Consider the following 23235-nt stretch of genomic DNA (forward strand, 5'->3'; position numbering starts at 1 on the left):
AAACTGACGCGCTTAGAACCGCACGGCCACACCGGCCGGCTCACTGGAGAATGGAACAGGAAATGAAATGGCTAGTAGTGGTACAGTCTACCCTCCGCCATGCACCATACGGTGGCCTGCGGAGTATGTAAGTAGATGTAGATACAGGTATGAGACAATCTTGCGCTAAACACAACTTTAATTTGAAAGAATGTGTGGCGTGGCATCTGGAATGCCTTCTCGCGAGAATGGCCTACACTTCTTCGAAGAGAACAATCAGGAAGCATTTTCCTTCTCATAAAAGAACAAGCCACAAGAAAAGAGCTACCTCAGCAGCGTACGATCCGAAAGGCGTCTCTGAGGCTCTATGTGATACGGAATTTGAAAGATGAAGAGGGTGGTATGCGCTAATTAGTGCGGTGTGCTGAAACATCAGAGAATATCTATATCTACTCCTAAGAGCGCTTGTGATTGTAATTGTGAAGCAGATGTTCGCTTCAGTTTTATGTCCGGCGGATGGAGAGAACTGACAGAGTGGAGGAGCGCAGAGATATGAGTACAGTCAGTTCTATTTAGTAATTTGGGTGTTCCATTTGCAAAATGGAAATTGCTAAATAAAAGTTAAACACCCGGCCGACTGCGAACTTTTTCAACATGAAACATAGCTCGAATTTGGTAAGCAAAGGGGAAGGGCAACGGCCATGGCCTTTTCAGAAAACCACACCAGCATTTAATAATCTTTCCCTTGTGGTTGTCACAGGTATACAGAAATTTCGAAAGAAATTTCCGCCATTTGACTGTTAGTTGTTAGTTTATTTCACACAATCATGATTTCGGCATTCTAGACATTTTCAAGTGCATGTTGAAATCTTACAACATTTCTGACTTGACCAGGCATGTCATGATTTAAGTGATGTAGGCAAATAATCCGAAACCAAAATTTGGGTGACAGCATCCTGTTTTTCAATACTTCGGGCTTCGCCACGTCTGACAGTGAGATAGCTTGCTGTCTTCAACTGGAAACATTTTCAGGGAGAATTTTTCACTCGTGAGTGTGAGCACTTACTGTCAGCTTACAATGTTTGCGGAACCGAGAGTCGAAACCCGAAACTTGTTTTTCGCGGCGAAAACTCTTACTGGCTGAGGTATGACCACACTTTCCCATCTATCCACCCAAACCACCCAGATACACACACACAGACACGTACACACACAGACACGTACACACACACAAATACATACACTGAAAGCTTAACTTTTGACAGTACCTCACTGATACCTTCCAAACGTCACGGAAGTTATCTAGCGAACCTAGGGATACTTAAACAGGTACAGATGGAAGTTAAGCTCTGAGGGTTAATGTGGGTCGTTTTTTCCCGATACTTATGTCCGTAAGAGCATTGTACTCGAAAGGCGAAGTTCTGCATTCGAGTTCCTGTTTCGAAAACGGTCCGGCAAACGATCCGCTTGGTATTTTCTGAAAACACTTGTTGCAAGGAAGCTTAACCATTACAACAGTAAATATCCTGCTTATGGTGACGGTATTGAAAAACATTTGAACTAAATGGTATAAAGTATGATTATACAACGAAGGATTTCATAACCGGATGACAAAACTGCTAATGAGTCTTTCGAGCTACATGACCGTAGTCAAAGAAACTTTTCATTCTTGAAGTTTCGTCCAGAGCTGTTGGAACTCCTCAGAGTTGCTCCTGGCGACACTGTCATGCACTGAGATCTATAAAAGTCTTTGCTGACTAGAAAAAAAAAACAGTAAAATTAGCTATTGCACCACATGCTCTTCACTCAGGCTAGCATGAAATGAAGCATTTATCTACTATGCAACTGTAAAGAGAAGCCACCGAAATATGTGAGCATAGTGATAATTTAAACAGAAAAGGAGAAGCATTCAAACTCAGTAATACAGGGACAGTGTCTCTGCAGAATAGATAAGTTTTGGTCTCCGACAAAGATTATCTGTGCTGATCACATGTAAACTCTACCACGCCCACTTTACATGGTATTTATGTCGCTCTACAACGTCCGACTCGTCCGTCGGCAAGTATTAGCATGGTTAGAAGCACCCCCGAAGACGTCCAGCGCAGTTCTGGACGAAATGTCAGGAACCGAAAAGTTTCTTTGACCGTGGCCTTACAGCCCGGAAGACTCATCAGCAATAAATTATGACTGTATTAATTGGGTGAACTGTAGCGTAGGAGATGAGACAGTGTAGGACTTGGCACTGCATCTGGAAATGTTTTCTAATCAGGATGGACAGGTTTCTTGCAATCATTTGCATGGAGATCGTTGTTTAGGCTACAACACCCAGCTTGCGCTATTCGTCCAATAGACTCAGAGGGCCATAGATACGGGTTCCCACGTAGATGCCGTGTTTCTTGACTTCCGCAAGGTGTTTGATACAGTTCCCCACAATCGTTTAATGTAAAAAGTAAGAGCATATGGACTATCAGACCAATTATGTGATTGGATTGAACAGTTCCTAGATAACAGAATGCAGGATGTCATTCTCAATGGAGAGAAGTCTTCCGAAGTAAGAGTGATTTCAGGTGTGCCGCAGGGGAGTTTCGTAGGACCGTTGCTATTCACAATATATATAAATGACCTTGTGATTAACATCGGAAGTTGACTGAGACTTTTTGCGGATATACTGTAGTATATCGAGTGCTTGTAACAATGGAAAATTGTACTGAAATGCAGGAGGATCTGCAACGAATTGACTCATGGTGCAGGGAATGGCAATTGAATCCCAATGTAGACAAGTGTAATGTGCTGCGAATACATAGAAAGAAAGATGCTTTCTCGTTTAGCTACAATATAGCAGGTCAGCAACTGGAAGCAGTTAATTCCATAAATTATCTGGGAGTAGGCATTAGGAGTGATTTAGAATGGAATGACCATACCAAATTAATCGTCGATAAAGGAAATGCCAGGCTGAGATTGATTGGAAGAATCCTAAGGAAATTCAGTCCGAAAACAAAGGAAGTAGGTTACAGTACACTTGTTCGCCCACTGCTTGAGTACTGCTCATTGGTGTGGGATCCGTACCAGGTAGGGTTGATAGAAGAGATAGAGAAGATACAACGGAGAGCAGCGCGCTTCGTTATAGGATCATTTAGTAATCACGGAGATGATAGACAAACTCCAGTGGAAGACTCTGCAAGAGAGACTCTCAGTAGCTCGGTACGGGCTTTTGTTGAAGTTTCGAGAACATACCTTCACCGAGGAGTCGAGCAGTATATTGCTCCGTCCTACGTATATCTCGCGAAGAGACCATGAGGGTAAAATCAGAGAGATTAGAGCCCACACAGAGGCATACCGACAATCTTTCTTTCCACGAACAACATGAGACTGGAATAGAAGGGAGAACTGATTGAGGTACTCGAGGTACCCTCAACCACACACCGTCAGGTGGCTTACGGAGTTTGGATGTAGATGTAGATGTAGATGTGCTACAATGTTGCAGGAGAGTGAGGACAGCTCTCCTTTAAAAGGATTTATTGTATGCCCGCATCAGTATGTAGAGGTGTAATCTGAGTATAACGATCAGTAGTACCACTAGTCTGTTTAAAAAAAAAATTGTGGTTCTGTGTGTACATCAGCTGCACTATGGATCACATTTTAGCCCAATAAGCAAGCAACAATACAAGGAATCCTGCCAACAAATGATATTTATCAGAATTCTGTTATTTCTGGACACATACCCAGAATGATTTTTTTTTTTTTTTTTAGGCTGGATGGTCGTTGAGAATGATTCGTTGGATTATCTGAATAAAAAGGAATGGCCAGGAGAAATTACATAAAGCCTACATATTTTCAAATTCTGGGGTTGGGATTTTATGATGGTGATTCCTCTTTAAAAGCCTATAATGTCAGTGACGGACATAGGACGACTTAGCTGTAGAGGCGGTTCTTCAGAGGACGATTTCCTGGTTGGATGAAGGAGGCACGTGGTTGCCATTTGGAGTGGAATTAATATAGAAAGTTTACGAGGACCGAATTTTTAAAGTTTTAGTTTGGTATATCTGGATATCCATAACTCAGAATTTCAACAATAGGTTGTCTTGATTCGTACATCGGCATGGCAAAATTGAAGGAAGATTCGTGAGGCTCCGGTTTATCACTTTGATATTAGGTCGAGCTACACCTGCTTCGTTTCTTGGGAGCAACGAATATCCAAGGTTTTCTCTGTGCTCTTTCGTTGCTGTCATATGGCGCTCTGTACGCATTTTATAGAGCACCCCTTGTCCCGAGGTTTCCTTGAAACAACATACTCCATTCGCAGCTATTTTCTCTGCAATGGCTATATATTAAAATATAAAATAAAATTCAGCCCTATATTAAAATTCAGTTAGATAAAATAAGGAACTTCATAAATTTATCAGTGACGAATAGAGCACTTGTGAATCATGAATCTGGTTCTGCATATAACTATTCAAATACCTTTAAACCGAGATATAGGTTAGTCATGGATCAGCTGAAAGGGACCTATTAAATCTTCATTCCAGGTCGATAGCTGAAATGAAGACGTTAACCTGACCGCTTATCGTCTGATTACATCGCAGGAGGCAACAGGTGGGCACCACGCCGGAGCGGCCGACTTCTCGCGTTGCCGGTAGCTTTCCTTGCGTAGCTTCCCTGCCTTACAGCGTCACAAAAGGGGGGGATTAGGCCATGCTGACGTCTCCTACAACGTACCTAAATATTTGGTATTCAACGTTAGTTGAAAAAAGAACAAATAAAAAATTCCTTTACTCTATGGTTTACAAATATTTAACATTAATTACCTTTGTATTTTGATTCAGGACCACCCGAGACTCCTCTAATATTATTCGATAGTTTGTATAAATTCATGAGTGATAACGAATAAAGGTAGGGTGACACAATTCAGATGAAGCTGTGTGTCAATTGATCACGAGAAATTATTCGCCATTACCACAATCTTAGCTGAAGCCTAAAATCTACAGATAATTTCTGTCTTTCCTCACTTTCCCTTCCAGGTGCATTACATCCTGCTAAGTTTCTCCGTGGCTTACGGACAGCGTGTCTGGCTACTAATCAAAACGCTCTGGTGTCGGGTCAGAACCCCGCCACTGCATAAAATTTGAATAAAAGTAGTCAACAATTACGGCCGTAACTTTGCGGCATAAAAAGTCACCCTCCATATGCCAACAGCATTGTCAAAGAGGGCTGAGGATCGCGTAGGTGTTAAGGGCACTCTCTTTCCCTTGGGGTGGGAAGAAACAGCAATTGTCAACGGCATGAGGATGCAACTGTAAAAGAAAACTACTGAATTAAAAGCATATAATTTGTGTCCACAGGATATGTGGCCTGTAACTGAAAAAGTGCCATGACGATCTCTCCATCAACAAAAGATTCTAGTCAAAACCCCGATTCGGATATCCACCAGGGGCGTGCCCCATGACCATGAGAGAAAGCTCGAATAATCAACGAAGGGATAACATTAGCGAGTCGCAGCATGGAATGTCAGAAGGTCGACCGTAGTAGCAAAGCTACAAAATATGAAAAGGGAAGTGCAAAAGCTCAGTCTAAATATAGTGGAGTTCAGTGAAATAAAGTGGGAAGAATGTAAGGATTTTTTGCCAAACGAATATGAGGTAACATTAAGAGTAGCAATGTTTATGAAAAGAAAATGCGGCAGGGAATACGTTACTGTGAACAGTTCAGTGGCAGGGTTGTTATCATCAAACTCAACATCACGCTAATGCTAACAACAATAGTTCAGACATACATGCCGGCGTCGCAAGCAGGGTATGAAGATATCGGGAAAGTATGTAACTCAATATGAAAAGAGACGTAAAAAGGTAATAATCACGGGGGACGGGAAGACGGTTTTAGCGCGAAGAACAAAAGAAATTTTACCGAAAAAATGTGGTCTATGCTATAGAAATGGCAGAGGAGAAGGAGTAATTGAGTTATGCAATAAATTTCAGATGCTAACAGCGAATACGCTACTCAAGCCTCACAAGAAGAGGAAGTATAATTGGAAAAAATCCACAGACACAGAAAGATTTAGGTGGATTACATCATGGTCGTACAAACATTCCGATTTCAGATATTGCATTGTAAAGTGTAGCCACGAGCAGATAACAGGCTCATAATTTAGTTTTGATGAAGAGCAGACTGATGTTTAAGAGAATCAACCGGGAGAAGCAGTGAGGAAATAAGAGCAATATTGTATTACTGACGAATGAAGAGACGCGTCTGAATTTCGCTAAGGCTGTAGACACTGCTATAAGGAATACCCCATTAAGCAGTTCAGATGAAGAGAAGTGGACATCTCTAAATAGAGCAGTCACGGATGTTGGACAGTCAGCCACGGAGATAAGTAATGAAACTCCTAGGAAACGTTGGATAACCGAGGGAATACTTCAACCGATGTACGAAACGAGGAAGTACAAAACTGTTCACAAAAAAACGCAATTATAGGAATAGAAATCACTTACGAATGAAATAAAGAGGAAGCACAATGTAGCCAAGGCGAAATGGCTCCAGAATCGATATGAATAAATTGAAAAAGAAATGATGGTCGGAAGGATTGGCTCAGCATATAGGAAAATCAAAACAACCTTTGATGAAATTACAAGCAACGCCGGTAACGTTAACAGTGCTATGGGAATTCCACTGTTAAACATTTAGGAGAGAGCGGGTACATGGAAAGAGTACACTGAAGACGTCTCTGAGGTGGAGCACTTCTCTGATTACTTGGTAGAAGAAGAAACTGTAATCGATAGGTAAGACATGAATCGATAAGTAAGACATAGGGAACACAGTATTAACATTAGAATTTCAAAGAGCTGTGGAAGCCACGAGAGCAAATAAAGCAAAAGGGACAGATAACATACGATCAAAACTGCTAAAAACATTGGTAGCAGTGGCAGCTAAACGACTGTTCACGTTGATGTGTAAAATGAAGTGGCGAGGAGAAGTACCTTCAGACTTTCGGAAAAATATCATCCACACAATTCCTTGGATAGCAAGGACAGATAACTGCGAAAACTATGGCTCAGTCAGCTTAATAGCTCATGCAAGCAAGCTGCTGTCAAGGACAATATACAGAAGAATGGAAAATAAATCTATCAGATGACGATCAGTTTGGCTCTAGGAAAGGTAAAGGTTCCAGAGAGCAGTTCTAACGTTGCGTTTGATACCGAAAGCGAAGTTGAGAAAATCAAGACACGATCATAGGATTCGTCACCCGAGAAAAAGAGTTCGACTATATAAAATGGTGCAAGATACTATAAATTCTGACAAAAATTTTGGTAAGCTATAAGGAAAGATAGAAATAGTGTAAGGTGGTTCGCTGAACCTTCTGCCAGGCACTTCAGAGTGAATCGCAGAGTATCCCTGTAGATACATATGCAGAAATGCACTTTCGGAAAAGAGACGGGCAACATGTTACTTCCTTCCACATATGTCTCGCCAGATAATAACGATGACAAATAATCGGGGAAATTGGCACCGTTACAGGAGAGTATTGACAACCGATGTTCCCACGCATTTGCGAATGGGACAGGCAAGAGAAAAGATGATAATGTAATCCGGCACACACCTTAAGGTAACTCGGGTGTATACACACACATCAAAAAAAGGTTTACATCACCCCGGTTTCCAGAACTCCTGAAGATACACGCTGACTGTGGATACGGGCCGGCCGGTGTGACCGAGCGGTTCTAGGCGCTTCAGTTTGAAACCGCGCTACCGCTCTGGTCGCAGGTTCGACTCCTGCCTCGAGCATGGATGTGTTGAAAGGTGGCTACACTGAGCCACAGCGCCAAAGATCGCGCCTGAGAGTATTGTTCCGCCGCCTCCACTGGCAGTGATTATTGAGACGTAGCGGCAAGCAGTGCTTGCCGAGAAGTTGTGGTGGACACTGCATGTCGTGAAGTCGGAGTTAGATGTGGTAGTGGAGAGTGTTGTTCCATGTTTTATGCAGTGGTTTGATGGGAGAGATAGCAGATGTTGTTCTAATGGAGATATTGTAATGGTCAGAGTGCATTTCGTCAATATATATGGAGGTAATAAACATTAATTTCTTTTATTCTTTCAGCGTCCTGAATAATGTGTCATTACAGGTTCAGTCAACCAAGCATCTGGCGTGTGTTCTTGTATTAGAGTGTAATTCTGATTTTCTTGCGCAATTATAGTATTTCTAATTTTCTTTTATCACGTCAGTATAATTGGCATTTAAAAATTCTGGTCTTGTTGAAGAAGAATCGTGCCAGATGTGCGTTGAGTCATACTACCACATACAGAACAGCTACACTTGTGTTTATTGTTTCGTAGGTTCTATAGTTGCTGTTATTGTGCTAACAGAAATTTTCTTACATTCTTTGTTGTCATTCTAAGCAGTCAGATTGCTTACTAAAACTAGTCAGGGCCAGCCGTTTACGAGACTTGCGTAATCGGACTTACAGCTACTACAAAAAAAAATATTTTCATTAATATTTAATAAAGCCCCCATGCACGTGGCGACCGCTGCTTCGGATCGTCCCTTGGAATTCTTCTGATTGTAAAAATAGTAGACAGTAGTATTATTGTAGTAATTTGTAGTTTAGTAATTGTAGTCTATATTGCATGTGTAGATTTGGTAATTGTCATTCTTCTTATGGTATTTCATAATTTAATTTTGTTGTCTTGTATACGCGTTTGACGATTTAGTGCAATTATTTCATTTGTTCGTCAATCGTGTTTGAAGGAAACATTTCGTGTGAATGGTATTGTTGGAGATAAAGTGTCATTATGTGCAATTTTCATATAGTGACGACTTTTGTATATTTTGTAAATGATTACGCGATCAATGAAAAAGGCAAAAATGATGAATAGTGAGAATGACGAAATTGTTAACATGGCGAACTCGCCAACACAGGAGAACAGTGTGATGGATAATGAAGTGGAAAACAATGTAATAAGTCGGGAAGATAGTCCGGAACCATTTCAAAATTTTTCTCAATCAGAAAATTCACAGAATATGAGATTAACGATAGAAGATTGTGGAATAGTATCGAACACAGATAGCTTTACAGCTATGACGAAGGAAACTGGTTTTGCGGGAAATGTTAGGGGCGAAAAGAATTTCGAACAGGTTAATATGGAGCAGTTGATGGGTGCAATATTAAATTTGGGATCACAAATGGGAACAATTAAAACACAGATGGGAACAATGGAAACACGGTTAGACTCATTGGGATCACAGTTAGGATCTGAATTGAAAACGGTGACAACACGGCTAGAAACAGAGATGGAAACAATGGAAACACGGTTAGATTCACGAATAGGGACATGTTTCAAAAATATGAAAGATGAATTAAAGAAAGAAATCAGAGAAGAAGTACAACCGATTTTGAATTCTCACAATAATAGATTAATTGCAGTAGAGATTAGACAAAGGGAACAGGATAGAGAACAGGAGGAAAAAGATCGCGTGATAGTACAGAAATTTTCAGAGTTAAATTTACAACGTGCACACGATAAGAAAGAAATATTTGAGAGAATCGAGGAATCCGTACCAATTGACAGAATAAATAACTTAACGCAACAGTGTGAACAGTTAACTACTAAAGGTGACAATACCGAAACGCGAGTCGCGACACTTACGGAAGACGTAAATAAACAGAAAGAACAAATAGGTGATTTATCGGAAAGAGTTGAGGAGATTTCAGACAAATTGACAAATCTTAGTCTGAATGGGGACAGAGATTCAGATGATACAGCACCATTGCCATTTGTAGAAACCGAAGAATACCAGAACATAAATAAACATGTTGAAAATCAGGGAAAATTTAATGAACGCGTTAAAAGGGAAGTTGAGGCATTACAAAAGCAAGTCAAACAAATTGAAGGCGAAATCGTAGCAAAAGACAGCAGAAGAAATCTAGAATCACAGATACCAGAGGGGTTTGAAGAAAATAATTTGTTTCATTTACGGGATGCAACAAGAGAGCGCCAGGCGCGCGAACTTGACAATAATCGACATTGGGACTGGGACAGACGCGGTAGGTCTTTGTCGCCACGAGGCGAAAACTTTGACTATAAACACTTTTTGACTGTTCGGAAATTTAAGATCTTTCGCAAATCTAAGAATGACATACATCCATGTTCATGGTTAGCTCAATTTCTGTACGCACTTCCGCCAAATTTGCCACTAAGTCACAAACTAGAAATTATGTGCAGCTATTAATGTCCTCAGGGGATTCACTACTCTAAGTGAATATGTGCCGTAGCAAGCATAGGGCCCCGAGCTGTAGTGTTGCTATTTCTCTTTCAGTTTTCTGTACCGCTGCCTACTCTTTTACTATTCTTTGCATCTGTCAATACAACTCTTCAACTATCAATCTATCTAGAGAGCGAGTAAAAAATAACCGGATATGACTATTTTACCCAAAAGTGACTTTGGAATTTACCGTTTGGACTTACTATATTTTCTGCAGCATTCATTTGTAGTTTAAACGAAATTTTACCTGTTTATCTTCATGACAATATTACTTCATAGGTTGACGATATTCTTATTGCTAAACATTCTTGGAGTGAGCACAACAAAATTTTGGGTTCATTATTACGTATTTTTGCAAGAGTTGGCATTACAGTGAACTTAGAAAAATCTGAATTTGGTCGTTCTCAGATGAGATTTCTCGGTCACATTATTTCTACAGAAGGTATTCTTCCTGATCCAGAAAAATTAGACGCTATTCGTAATTATGCTGTTCCTACCACAAAACGTGATGTTCGTAGTTTCCTTGGTGTCTGTAATTTTCTTAGACGCTTTGTTAGATTGGACGCTTTGGCCACACCTCGTTTATGTGAACTATCTGGAAAGAAATCTAATTGGTGTTGGGATGAGGAAGCTCAGTCAGAATTTGAACAACTTCGTGATGCTTTAGTTGCTGCTCCACTTCTTTCACACCTGGATTTATCTAAAGATTTTTGTTTGGCGACGGACTCATCATACAAAGGCCTAGGTGCACATTTATTTCAAGAGATAGAAGAAGACGGCGTTGTAGTCCAGAAAACTATTGCATTTGGAAGTCGTGTTCTTTCTAAATCAGAAAAGAATTATTCGATAACGGAACTTGAAGCTTTGGCGGTTGTTTGGGCTTTTACAAAATTTCGCACATTTTTGTTCGGCAGACATACTAAGGTTTATACCGATCATCGAGTTCTGGATTTTTTTATGTCGACAAAATTAACTCATGGTAGATTGTCACGATGGGCGTTGTACCTACAGGGATTTGATTTTAGTATTGTTTGCATACAGGGTTCTTCAAATATTGTTGCTGATGCTTTATCACGTGCACCTATGGGTTTGAAACAAAGTGCTGAAGAGGACTGCAAGGAAAACAATTATTGTTTGATGTATATTCAAGGTGTTGCGTTTGAGAACTTTATTTCGTCTTCGCTCCAGGACATTGCTAAGGAGCAAAATAAGGATCCAAGCTGGAAGGGCATTAAGGAGAAGTGGAGGAGAAAGGAAAGCGTAGCGATTAGACAGCATTATTTAGTTCGCAATGACATTCTTTTTAAACGAAAATCGGTCGACAACTCTGTTTGGTTAGTTTGTATTCCTGATGAGTGGGTTAATAAGCTGATTTGGTATACGCATTTCAGTTATGCACACTTTGGTCCCAGAAAATGCTTTCATAAATTGCGGGAAAATTGCTACTTCAGTAATATGGAAAAACGTATTCGATCTGTTCTGGCCAAATGCAAATTATGTCAAAAGGCTAAGCCGCCAACAATTTCTCTCAGAGCACCGTTGTTTCCTGTCATTCCAGCGAAATTAAAGGACATGGCTGCAGTTGATTTGTTCGGTCCAGTGGTTCGTTCTACTAATGGTTTTGCGTACATTTTCGTAGCAGTGGAGTTGACATCAAAATATGTGTGTTTTACACCGTTACGCAAAGCAACAGCTCGTTCAGTATCTAACGCTTTCATCAAACATTTTCTTAAAGAAGTGGGTCATGTTGATAAGGTTATATCAGATAATGGATCACAGTTTCGTTCTAAAATTTGGCTTCGTACTCTACGGTGTCGTAAAATTAAACCAATTTTCATTTCACTTTTTCACCCTCAATCTAACACTTCAGAGAGATGGATGAAGGAAATCAATAAATTGTGTCGTCTTTATTGTCATCAGAATCACAGAACGTGGGATCAGTATCTTCATATTTTTCAAAACATTCTGAATGAACTCCCTAATGATTCAACTTCTTTACCGCCTATACTGATATTAAAAAACAAAGCACCGACAAATCGCATATCTGAAATCGTTCCTTTTCCGCCTTCACGGAAACTGCGGCATTCTGAAGTTGTGAACCTGGCTTTGCAAAATATTGCATCTGCTGCTGCTAGAAGAGAGAAATCAGCTAAACATCCTGGTCGTTTAAAAATTTTGTCAGTTGGTCAGAAAGTGTTAATTAAGTCTCATCGTTTGTCTCACAAAGGAAAAGGCTTGTGTCGGAAATTTTTTCTGCTTTATAACGGTCCATATAGAATTCGCAAAATTATTCATGATAACACTGTCGAAGTAGAAACTCTTAAATCACGACGCTCTAAGGGAATACATCATATATCTAACGTTAAAATTTTTGTGGAATGATATACTTTTGAAAAATTTTTGTAGAATGACATACTTTTGAGAAACTAACAGTTGTATGTAAACACACGGAGAATGGAAGGATACCGCGCCGTGTTCCGGCGGCGGCAGATACTCAAAGCAACAGTCAAGTCTGTGCGCCGCACAAGGCAGTCGTTGACCGCAAACAATCACTTCCTACGTCACGCGCCTACAGCTGATCGAGCGCTCAGTGCGAATGCACTGACAGCCGTAAACAAATACACAGTCTTTCTCCGAATAAAATCAGTATAAAGCTATAGTGACTTGATGAATTATGTTATTAACATTCAGTATTTTTCAGGATACGGTTCTATAAAATATTTAAGAACTTCAGGTAAATTCTGTGCGTGTCCGACGTTAAGACGACTTGCTATCGAGAAAATTTCAGGAAAAATGTCATTTCGAAGAAGAAAGTAATAAACTAAAAAGGTAATTATTAATTGAGTTTATTTTTCAGGTAACATATTTCCACTTAGGTACGTACTTTAGACGTAATTTACTGCTGGCGATTACGTGATTCATACTTTGTGCTAATTACATGTTCTATGAATTTACTTGTGAAGCGACGTGCTTGCGTACGTTAACTGATTTTGACAATGATTATTAATGAACTGGGTTGTAACTTGTGTATATTATGCATCGCTTGGCTGCACTGCTTTTTCACTGATGTCATATTTTTTTTATTATGTGCCTGCTGTGTTTATTTATTTAAATTATAATTGTCACCTGATTAATTGTGCTGATGTGGTTAGGTATGTAAGTTATACTTTGTGATTTATCTGCTTGCGCCTTCATGTTTACTTATTAAGATTACATATGAACATTTATTTGCTTATGATGATATGATGCTAATGACCTGTTTAGTACGTAAGATATATGTTTGCTGCTATGCGTATGGATTGCATATTTATACATCTCTGTTTGTCGTCACAACTACTCTTTAATTTGGTATATAGAAATGCTGATATACTGTGAATGAACATAGAGTTTAGGTTACACTATGGTACTAGTTACAGATTGTTCGCTTGGCAGAGCCTCGTTGTAAGAAATTGTGCTGCATTCACTTGTTGACATTCTGTTCACTACTGGTATATTTACTCGCTGTTGCTTGTTTTGCTTACGCTCAGTGCTTTATATTTTAACATAAGAAAATGAACTGCAGTAATTCGACGAGCGACTTTAGTACAAGAAACGTCATAGAAGTCACATGAGCTGGAGGGTTTATGGAAGGTGTATAAATTTATGCTAATAGGAAGGAAGCTAACGACATGACATACCAAAACTAGGTTTAGACCATTGACAGTTATTACACTGCAATTGAAATAGGCAGTGACACTTGACACAAGAAATACTCCACATGTTTGCTTCTGTTTGCCATAATTCTTGAAGTGGTGTACACACTGTGAAATATTAGGATCATTCACACTCCGTAATCGTACTTAATTACTGAGAGTTATTCGAACTAAGTCTGTTAGAGGTCATGTATGCATTCTTGGTTTATAATTCATAATGAGTAGAAGATTTTGGTCAGATGGATTACACAGAGATTGTGTGTTGACAGTGTGTCTTCGGATTGTATGGGATGAGGAGGTTTGCATTAGGATTTTATCTGTACTTGTTCGAGGAGACTGACTAGAGGAAAGAGTTGTTATGGAAGTGAAATGATACTGGCAATAAGGTTTATATGTATCGACGTATTGAAGAGGTATTATTGAGGTATTGAGATTATATGAAGTTGATTGGAGTTTTGGTGTATAAGAGGTAAAATAAGCGAGGCGCATATTTTTTTTTTTTTTTTTTTTTTGTTGGTCTATATGGAACAAGGAGGATGAAGATAGCAGACTAGAACACTAAAATGGAAGGAAGATTGTCTACACACACTTTGTTAAATCACTAAGCAGTATGTACTTTTTTTTTGGAGAGAGGAAGTTGCATATCTTGGCACACTGACAGTTGTTCAGCAACCGTACATTTTGATCTGGCTTGGCAAACATTGGTCTTGACATGATGACTATGACGTTGACTTAACTATTATTGACTGTTATACATTGCTGTCACTACTACTTGATACACATAATGAACATGAAATTTTGACAGAAGTGCATTTACACAGTTAACACTATTCAATTACACAGTAGTACTTAATGTGGATGAAAGATGAGTGAGTGTGTTTTGTGTATTTTCCTTTCCTAATGCTACCCACCTATCTCCTAAATATTATTTTATTTGTTTGTAGTGGTTTGCACTGACACCCATAAATATTATAGGTTTACTGATGTTTGTGTATTTGTAATAGTAATATGACAATTATCTGATATCATTTGTGTGTTTGTTATGATTTGTATGTTTAGTGTAAGAGCGTTGTAAAAGCATTTGTATGTGCATCAAACTATTGTTCATGCTTGAACTGTCTGAGTAGTGATGGTGAATATTATGAACTGTTACCTGCACTTTTCAACATGATGTGTGACAGAAATGTTTAATTTCTGCTGATGAACTGTGTGAGCAGTGATAGTAAATATTATGGACTGTTACTTGTACTTTTTCTACATGATTGGTGCCACTAGGACATGTTTAATTTCTGCTGATGAACAGTGTGATCAGTGATAGTGAATATTATGGACTGTTACTTGTACTTTTTCTACATGATTGGTGCCAATAGGACATGTTTACTTTCTGCTTATAAACTGATGAACAGTGTGATTAGTGATAGTGAATATTATGGACTGCTGTCTGCACCTATTCAACATTGCTGGGTGCCATTGATGGACTGCTTCTACTGAAATGATGTCACCTGATGGTGTCTGCACCTACTCAACATTTCTGGGTGCTAGTGATGGAACTGCTTCTGGTGAAATGATGTCACCTGATGGTGTCTGCACCTGTTCCACAATGCTGGGTGCAACTGATGGAACTGATTCTACTGAGATGATGTCACCTGTTGCTGTTTGCACCTACTCAACATTGCTGGGTGCCATTCATGAACCGCTTCTACTGAAATGATGTCACCTGATGGTTTCTGCACCTACTCAACATTGCTGGGTGCCACTGATGGACTGCTTCTACTGAAATGATGTCACCTGATGGAGTCTGCACCTGTTCCACAATGCTGGGTGCCATTGATGGACTGCTTCTACTGAAATGATGTCACCTGTTGGAGTCTGCACCTGTTCCACAATGCTGGGTGCCACTGATGGACTGCTTCTACTGAAATGATGTCACCTGATGGAGTCTGCACCTGTTCCACAATGCTGGGTGCCACTGATGGACTGTTTCTACTGAAATGATGTCACCTGATGGTGTCTGCACCTACTCAACATTGCTGGGTGCTACTGCTGGAACTGTCAACCACTTGTTGTGAAAACATTTTATGTGAATATTTGTATAAACTGATTTTTTGTGTATTACTGTTTGTGAAAAGGTATGAGACTCTTACCTGTACATATTCGTCATTGCTGACGCTATTGATTGAACTGTTTAACCACATAATACTTGTGTAAACTATTATGTAAAGTCACATGTATGAAAGAATTTGTATTGCTTAGTGTATTTTATATATTAGGCTATTGAAAGGTCAGTGCAAAGCCAAAATGTTATCTAGTTGTATGATATTTACGTATTAATATTATCTTTTATTTTTGTCTTCATTTTTTTGACGAATTAGGTGGTATTTTCACCACCAATGCTGGCAAAAATACCATCAAATTCTAGCCCGTGGAGGAAGGGCATATGAAAGGTGGCTACACTGAGCCACAGCGCCAAAGATCGCGCCAGAGAGTATTGTTCCGCCGCCTCCACTGGCAGTGATTATTGAGACGTAGCGGCAAGCAGTGCTTGCCGAGAAGTTGTGGTGGACACTGCATGTCGTGAAGTCGGAGTTAGATGTGGTAGTGGAGAGTGTTGTTCCATGTTTTATGCAGTGGTTTAATGGGAGAGATAGCAGATGTTGTTCTAATGGAGATATTGTAATGGTCAGAGTGCATTTCTTCAATATATATGGAGGTAATAAACATTAAGTTCTTTTATTCTTTCAGCATCCTGAATAATGTGTCATTACAGGTTCAGTCAACCAAGCATCTGGCGTGTGTTCTTGTATTAGAGTGTAATTCTGATTTTTCTTGCGCAATTATAGTATTTCTAATTTTCTTTTATCACGTCAGTATAACTGGCATTTAAAAATTCTGGTCTTGTTGAAGAAGAATCGTGCCAGATGTGCGTTGAGTCATACTACCACATACAGAACAGCTACACTTGTGTTTATTGTTTCGTAGGTTTTATAGTTGCTGTTATTGTGCTAACAGAAATTTTCTTACATTCTTTGTTGTCATTCTAAGCAGTCAGATTGCGTACTAAAACTAGTCAGGGCCAGCCGTTTACGAGACTTGCGTAATCGGACATACAGCTATAAAAAAAATATTTTCATTAATATTTAATAAAGCCCCCATGCAGTGTGTGATATCCTTAGGTTAGTTAGGTTTAAGTAGTTCTGATTTCTAGGCGACTGATGACCTCACAAGTTAAGTCCCATAGTGCTCAGAACCATTTGACACATTTTGTGGATACGGAGGGGGTCCGACAGCCGATCAGTTCCAGTCATTCTACCAGGAAGGAGGTACACGGCTCGTGTTGCCTGTAGTTCAACCATGCCTAGACGGTCAATACCGCGGCTCAATCGCGCCCGCATTGTTACTTTGTGCCAGGAAGGGCTCTCAAGAAGGGAAATGTCCAGGCGTCTCGGAGTGAACTAAAGCGATGTTTCCAGAATGAGAAGTTTCATAAAGCGATGTTGTTCGTACATGCAAGAGATACAGAGAGACAGGAACTGTCGATGACATGCCTCGCTCAGGCCGCCCAAGGGCTACTACTGCAGTGGATGACCGCTACCAATGGATGATACCTCGGAGGAACCCTGACAGCAACACCACCATGTTGAATAAAGCTTTTCGTGCAGCCACGGGACGTCGTGTTACGACTCAAACTGTGCGTAATAGACTGCATGATGCGCAACTTCACTCCCAACGTCCATGACGAGGTCCACCTTTTCAACCACGACACCATGCACCGTCGTATAGATGGGCCCAACAACAAGCCGAAGGGACCGCTCAGGATTGGCATCACGTTCTCTTCACCGATGAGTGTCGCATATGGCTTCAACCAGACAATCGTTGGAGGCCCGTTCGGAGGCAATGCGGTCAGGCTGAACGCCTTAGACATATTGTCCAGTAAGTGCAGCGAGGTGGTTTAAATGGTTCAAATGGTTCTGAGCACTATGGGACTTAAAATCTGAGGTCATCAGTCCCCTAGAACTTAGAACTACGTAAACATAACTAACCTAAGAACAATCACACACATCCACGTCCGAGGCAGGATTCCAACCTGCGACCGTAGCAGTCGCGCGATTCCGGACTGAAGCGCCTAAAACCGCTCTGCCACAGCGGCCAGCGCAGCAAGGTGGAGGTTTTGGGGTGGCATTATGTGGGACCGACGTTCGCCGCTGGTGGTCAAGGAAGGCGCCGTAACGGCTGTACGATACGTGAATGCCATCTTCCGACCTATAGTGCAACCATATCGGCAGCATATTGGCCAGGCATTCGTCTTCATCGACGACGATTCACGCCCTCTTCGTGCACATCTTGTGAATGACTTCCTTCAGGAAAACGGTCGACTAGAGTGGCCAGCATGTTCTCTAGACATGAACCGTATAGAACATGCCTGGGATAGATTGAAAAGGGCTGTTTATGGACGACGTGACCCACCAATCACTCTTAGGGATCTATGCCTAATCGCCGTTGAGGAGTGAGACAATCTGGACCAACAGTGTCTTGATGAATTTGTGGATAGCATAACACGACGAATACAGGCATGCATCAATGCAAGAGGACGTGCTACTGGACGTTAGAAGTACCGGCGTGTACAGCAATCTTGACCACCACCTCTGAGGGTCTCACTATATGGTGGTACAATATGCAATGTGTGGTTTCCATGAGCAATGAAAAGAGTGGAAATGATGCTTATGTTGATCTCTATTCCAGTTTTTGTACAGGTTGTGGAACTGTCGGAACCGAGGTGATGGAAAATTCTTTTTGATGTGTGTATTTAGATATAGATGTAAAACACGTATAATCTGTGATCAAGGCGGGCTAAAAAAATAAGTGTCGAAGACACGCAGTTGCAACGAACAACTACCGATAGTGGCTGGAACACTATGCCTTTGTAGATAGTTTCTTTATTTTCTTTTTATTTACACGTCAAGTTCCGTAGGACCAAATTGAGGAGCAAATCTCCAAGGTCATGTAACGTGTCAGTACATGAAATTACAACATAAAAGTAATAACAGATAAAACAAAATGTTTATGAACCCAAAAATGTCAAAAGTTTAAGTAAATGCAATCAACAACATAAGATAAGAATGAGCTTAATTTTTCAAGGAACTCCTCAACAGAACAGAATGAGTGACACATGAGGAAACTCTTCAGTGTGGATCTAAAAGCGCGTGGATTACTGCTAAGATCTTTGAATTCGAGTGGTAGCTTATGGAAAATGGATGCAGCAGTGTACTGCACACCTTTCTGCACAAGAGTTAACTCTTTGATGCACAGATTTTATGTTTAATTAATTTTTTAATAAAACATGCATTTTCTATGTCTGGTGGGGTTGCTAATAAAGGAAAACATGAATTAAAATTTTTTATTGTATTGATTTTGGTTTTAGATGGTGGTATATATAATATACCACCATGCCACTTAGGGCCGTACCTAAAGTTTTTGAGATATCTTGGTTTGTGCTTGTAACTCACCTTTAAATTCTACTCTAAGCAGTAATAATTAGTATAATTAATGTAAAATAATTTTATTTCTGGCAATTGGTCATTTACAATACAAAATCAAATTACAAACCTTACAAATAAAATATGTTTCTTATTCCTTTTTGTGAAAATCTTGAAAGCACCTTTTTGTTTTGCTAAGGCACAAAGGCACTTTGCATTCAGCGCACATCCAGAAAGTGCGCACTTGCTTCTTTTTTGTACTGCATTTCGCACAACGTCTGGCGGTAGTACGCTCTGGCTGGTGGGATGAATTGTCGAGACGCTGGCGTGAGGAAACATATGGCTTGTTTTTCTTTACGTGGACTTGACTCTCATGAAGTCTAGATGGCCTCAATGGTGTTTTCTGGGTTACTAAGCTTTGCAGGATACTCATCCTGAAGACTTTGGCAGTCATTTTTTCTCTATCGCCTAGTTCCTTCCAAATTATATAGCTGTTGACGATACTGACATCAAGCAGGTGAAAGAATATTCGGTGCCACCACTTTTTACTTCTCCGGCTTATTTCATATGATTTTTTCAGTTGGTCGAACTTGTCGACATTGTTCATGTGTGCATTGTAATCCATCACTGCTTGAGGACAAGGTAGCTCTATGCGTGAACCATCTCTTTCACGGCGAGTCACTGTAGTAACTTCAGGACTGTGAAAATTTGAAAGGAGATGAACAGCTCTCTTATCTTTCCACTTCAAGTAGAGGATGCCACAGTTGCTGACCCTCCAGTCAAATTCACCTCTGCTTAATTCTTTGTCTGTTTTTAATTTGGGTAAATGTTTCCTTGTTGGTTGAACTGTCCCACAGGCATATATGTTTCTCTGCTGTAAACCAGCCAACAAGTTATAGCTATTGAAATAGTTGTCGAAATAAAGATAATGGCCTTTATTTACGAGTTCAGAGGACAAACTCAGCACTACATGCTCCCCAAGGCCTGTTTGCACTGTGTCACCTACTTTTCCGGTGTAAATATCAAATTTCAAGTTGTAAGAGGTCTTGTCACACAGCATCCACACTTTGTAACCACGCTTTATGGGTTTATCTCTCATGTATTGTTTCATACTGTTGCGGCCTTTGAATTTGATCATTGACTCATCAATTGCTAGGTGTTTGCTGGGTTGGTAACACTTGGAAAAAGATTCAGATAGTATCTTGATCACTGGTCGCAGCTTGTACAGTTTGTCATAACCTGGGTGTCCTTTTTCTGGATGCAATGTGTTATCATTCAGATGAATGTTCCTCAGTAACCATCCAAACCGATTTACTGCCATCAGAGATGCAATATAACGATCATGAAGTTCTGGGGCACTAGACCAGTAGTCTCTGTATGCTGGCATACGCTTTATACCCATCAAAATGTTGATTCCCAGGAAAGTTCGTATTTCATTGTCAGTTGTTGGAGTGAAAGACTTGCCAGATTGCGTCGCATATAAATTTGTTTGGAAAACGATTAGCTCAACTAGCTCTTTTGGAAATATTTTTTCGAATATATCGATAGGTTCTGGATCATCAATGTCCCTAATAAAAGCACTTGGTCCTGATTCACTGTCGAACTGCATTCCTGAGGTAGCATTGAATTGTTGTCCCCAAGTTGGCGCTGTGTCAGCAGCGCGTTTTGGCGGAGTGGACTCACTTTCTTCCTCGCTCTCTGAAACTTCGCCTTCAGACGACACAATAGCCTCCGCAACAATGCTTGCTTCATAATCAGATTCGTCATCTGTGGTGTCAACAGTGGAATCCTCGTCTGATGGAATTTCACACAATAATCGTTCGATTTCTTCATCTCGTAAGCCTCTTCTTGACATTTTCATTTTCAAACAACAGCCTGAATCCAAGTAAAGAATACGTAAGCAAAACAAAATGGAGAAAGAGCTAAAATAAGTCACAACACAATTAAAAACTAAACTTTGTAGCGGAGGATTTCGAATTTTATACTAGGAAACGAAATGCAATAGAATACTGCTACATGCACGGTGGTACAAATAATATACCACCAAAATAAATTGTATATAAATAACGGAAGATTGTGCATATGAATGTATACATGGGTTCATACCGTAGCTGTGACGTCCAAGATATGGAAAAAACACAGGCGCAACAAGAAATTCGTTATAAACCACTATTCACACGCAAAAACCATGCACAACTCAGCACGCAGCTTTCACAGTTGTAATCTATGCAATTCTTGGCGGGAACTGATTCCTTATAGGCAGTGAGTGCCATCTGTCTGATAAGTAGAGAACTAGGTGAGCATATTAGAGTGGTGGTCGTGCAGTTAAACCACTGTGCAAAGAGCCAAGAAAATTTTCAAAAGGTGGTATACTATGTATACCACCGTGCTCCAAAGAGTTAAGGAAGTCCGATCCAAATGCCGGCTGGATTTCTGCCGATTATTTACTGAGTGAAAGCTGCTTATTCTTGGGAATAAGCTGATATTGTTAACGATATTGTTAACGACAGTATCGAATATATATTGAGAGGCCGATGTCAAAATACCCAGACTAGTGAACAGCGGTCGACAAGAGGTTCGCAAACTTACACCACTTATTGCCCGAACCACCCGTTTCTGAGCCAAAAATATCCTTTTAGAATGGGAAGAGCTACCCCAAAATATAGTACCATACGACATAAGCGAATGAAAAGTTCAAAAGTAGATTAATTTTCGTGCCTAACGATCACTTAACTTCAGGTACTGTTCGAATAGTAACAATGGCAGCATTAAGTCTTTGAACAAGATCCTTAACATGGGCTTTTCACGACAGTTTACTATCTATCTGAACACATAGAAATTTTAACTATTCAGTTTCACTAATCATATGCCCATTCTGTGAAATTAAAACATCGGATGCATCAGAACTCGTAAGCTCGGTACACTTACTCGACACCGACGACGACAATTTAAGCACACCTAAATTATTTTGTACTACACTGGTGTGCAAAATTTAGGCACGAATGTAACTTTCGCATGATGTGTCGTAGTCAAGTTACATAGATCGATGAAAATTGTGTCACCGAGTTGGGTGTCACAGTGATTAGCACACTGGACTCGCATTCGGGAGGACGACGGTTCAAACTCGCGTCGGCCATCCTGACATAGGTTTTCCGTGATTTCCCTAAATCGCTGAAGGAAAATTCCGGGATGGTTTCTTCGAAAGGGCACGGCCGCTGTCCTTCTCAAGCCTTCCCTAATCCGGGCTTGTGCTCCGTCTCTAATGACCTCCTTGTCGACGGGACGTTAAACACTCATCTCCTCGTCCTCCCCCTCCTCCAGAAAACTGTTTTGTACACAGAAATTACTGCTACTGTGTAATACAGAAATGAAACGTAGTATTATTGTGAAAAATGAAGAAACCGCAGGACAGTTGCTTAATCTACGATCTTTTATTGTGTACACCGACTGGTGTCGGAACAGTTACAGTTCCGTCATCCGATGTAAAAAAATTCCATAACAACCGTTCCCCCGTGCTGCGCGACCGGGAACGCAAACAGAAAAGCTGCAATAGTTTTCTTAATAGATTGTGGACTAAGCACCTGTCCTGCGTTTCTTCATTTTTCGAAATGGACTTGTACAGTTGCAGCTGCCCCATAGGAAGAATTCTTCGTAATTGAAAGACATACCCAATGAGACGAGTAAAATAATGGTTCAAATGGCTCTGAGCACTATGGGACTTAACTGCTGAGGTCATCAGTCCCCTAGACTTAGAACTACTTAAACCTAACCAACCTAAGGACATCACACACATCCGTGCCCCAGGCAGGATTCGAACCTGCGACCGTAGCAGTCGCGC

General features: G+C 40.3%; 1 protein-coding gene across 1 annotated transcript; it reads right to left on the reverse strand.

Moving 5' to 3' along the window:
* Positions 1-1703: 1703 nt before the first annotated feature.
* LOC126188727 (piggyBac transposable element-derived protein 4-like) lies at positions 1704-21252 on the reverse strand. The gene is made up of 2 exons (XM_049930335.1): positions 20404-21252; positions 1704-1736 (listed from the first exon to the last, which is right to left on the reverse strand). Exons 1-2 carry the CDS (start codon positions 21250-21252, stop codon positions 1704-1706), a joined length of 882 nt encoding a protein of 293 aa, XP_049786292.1.
* Positions 21253-23235: the final 1983 nt, after the last annotated feature.

The sequence above is a fragment of the Schistocerca cancellata genome, chromosome 5, assembly GCF_023864275.1.
Source record: "Schistocerca cancellata isolate TAMUIC-IGC-003103 chromosome 5, iqSchCanc2.1, whole genome shotgun sequence".
Taxonomy (NCBI): Eukaryota; Metazoa; Arthropoda; class Insecta; order Orthoptera; family Acrididae; genus Schistocerca; species Schistocerca cancellata.

Excerpts from the sequence above, each read along its gene's own strand:
- LOC126188727 (XM_049930335.1), bottom strand. The coding sequence starts at position 21,252 with ATGTCAAGAAGAGGCTTACGAGATGAAGAAATCGAACGATTATTGTGT. Across the intron at positions 1,737-20,403 it reads TTGATATTTACACCGGAAAA|TCAGCAAAGACTTTTATAGA; the intron begins GTAGGTGACACA and ends TTTTTTTTCTAG.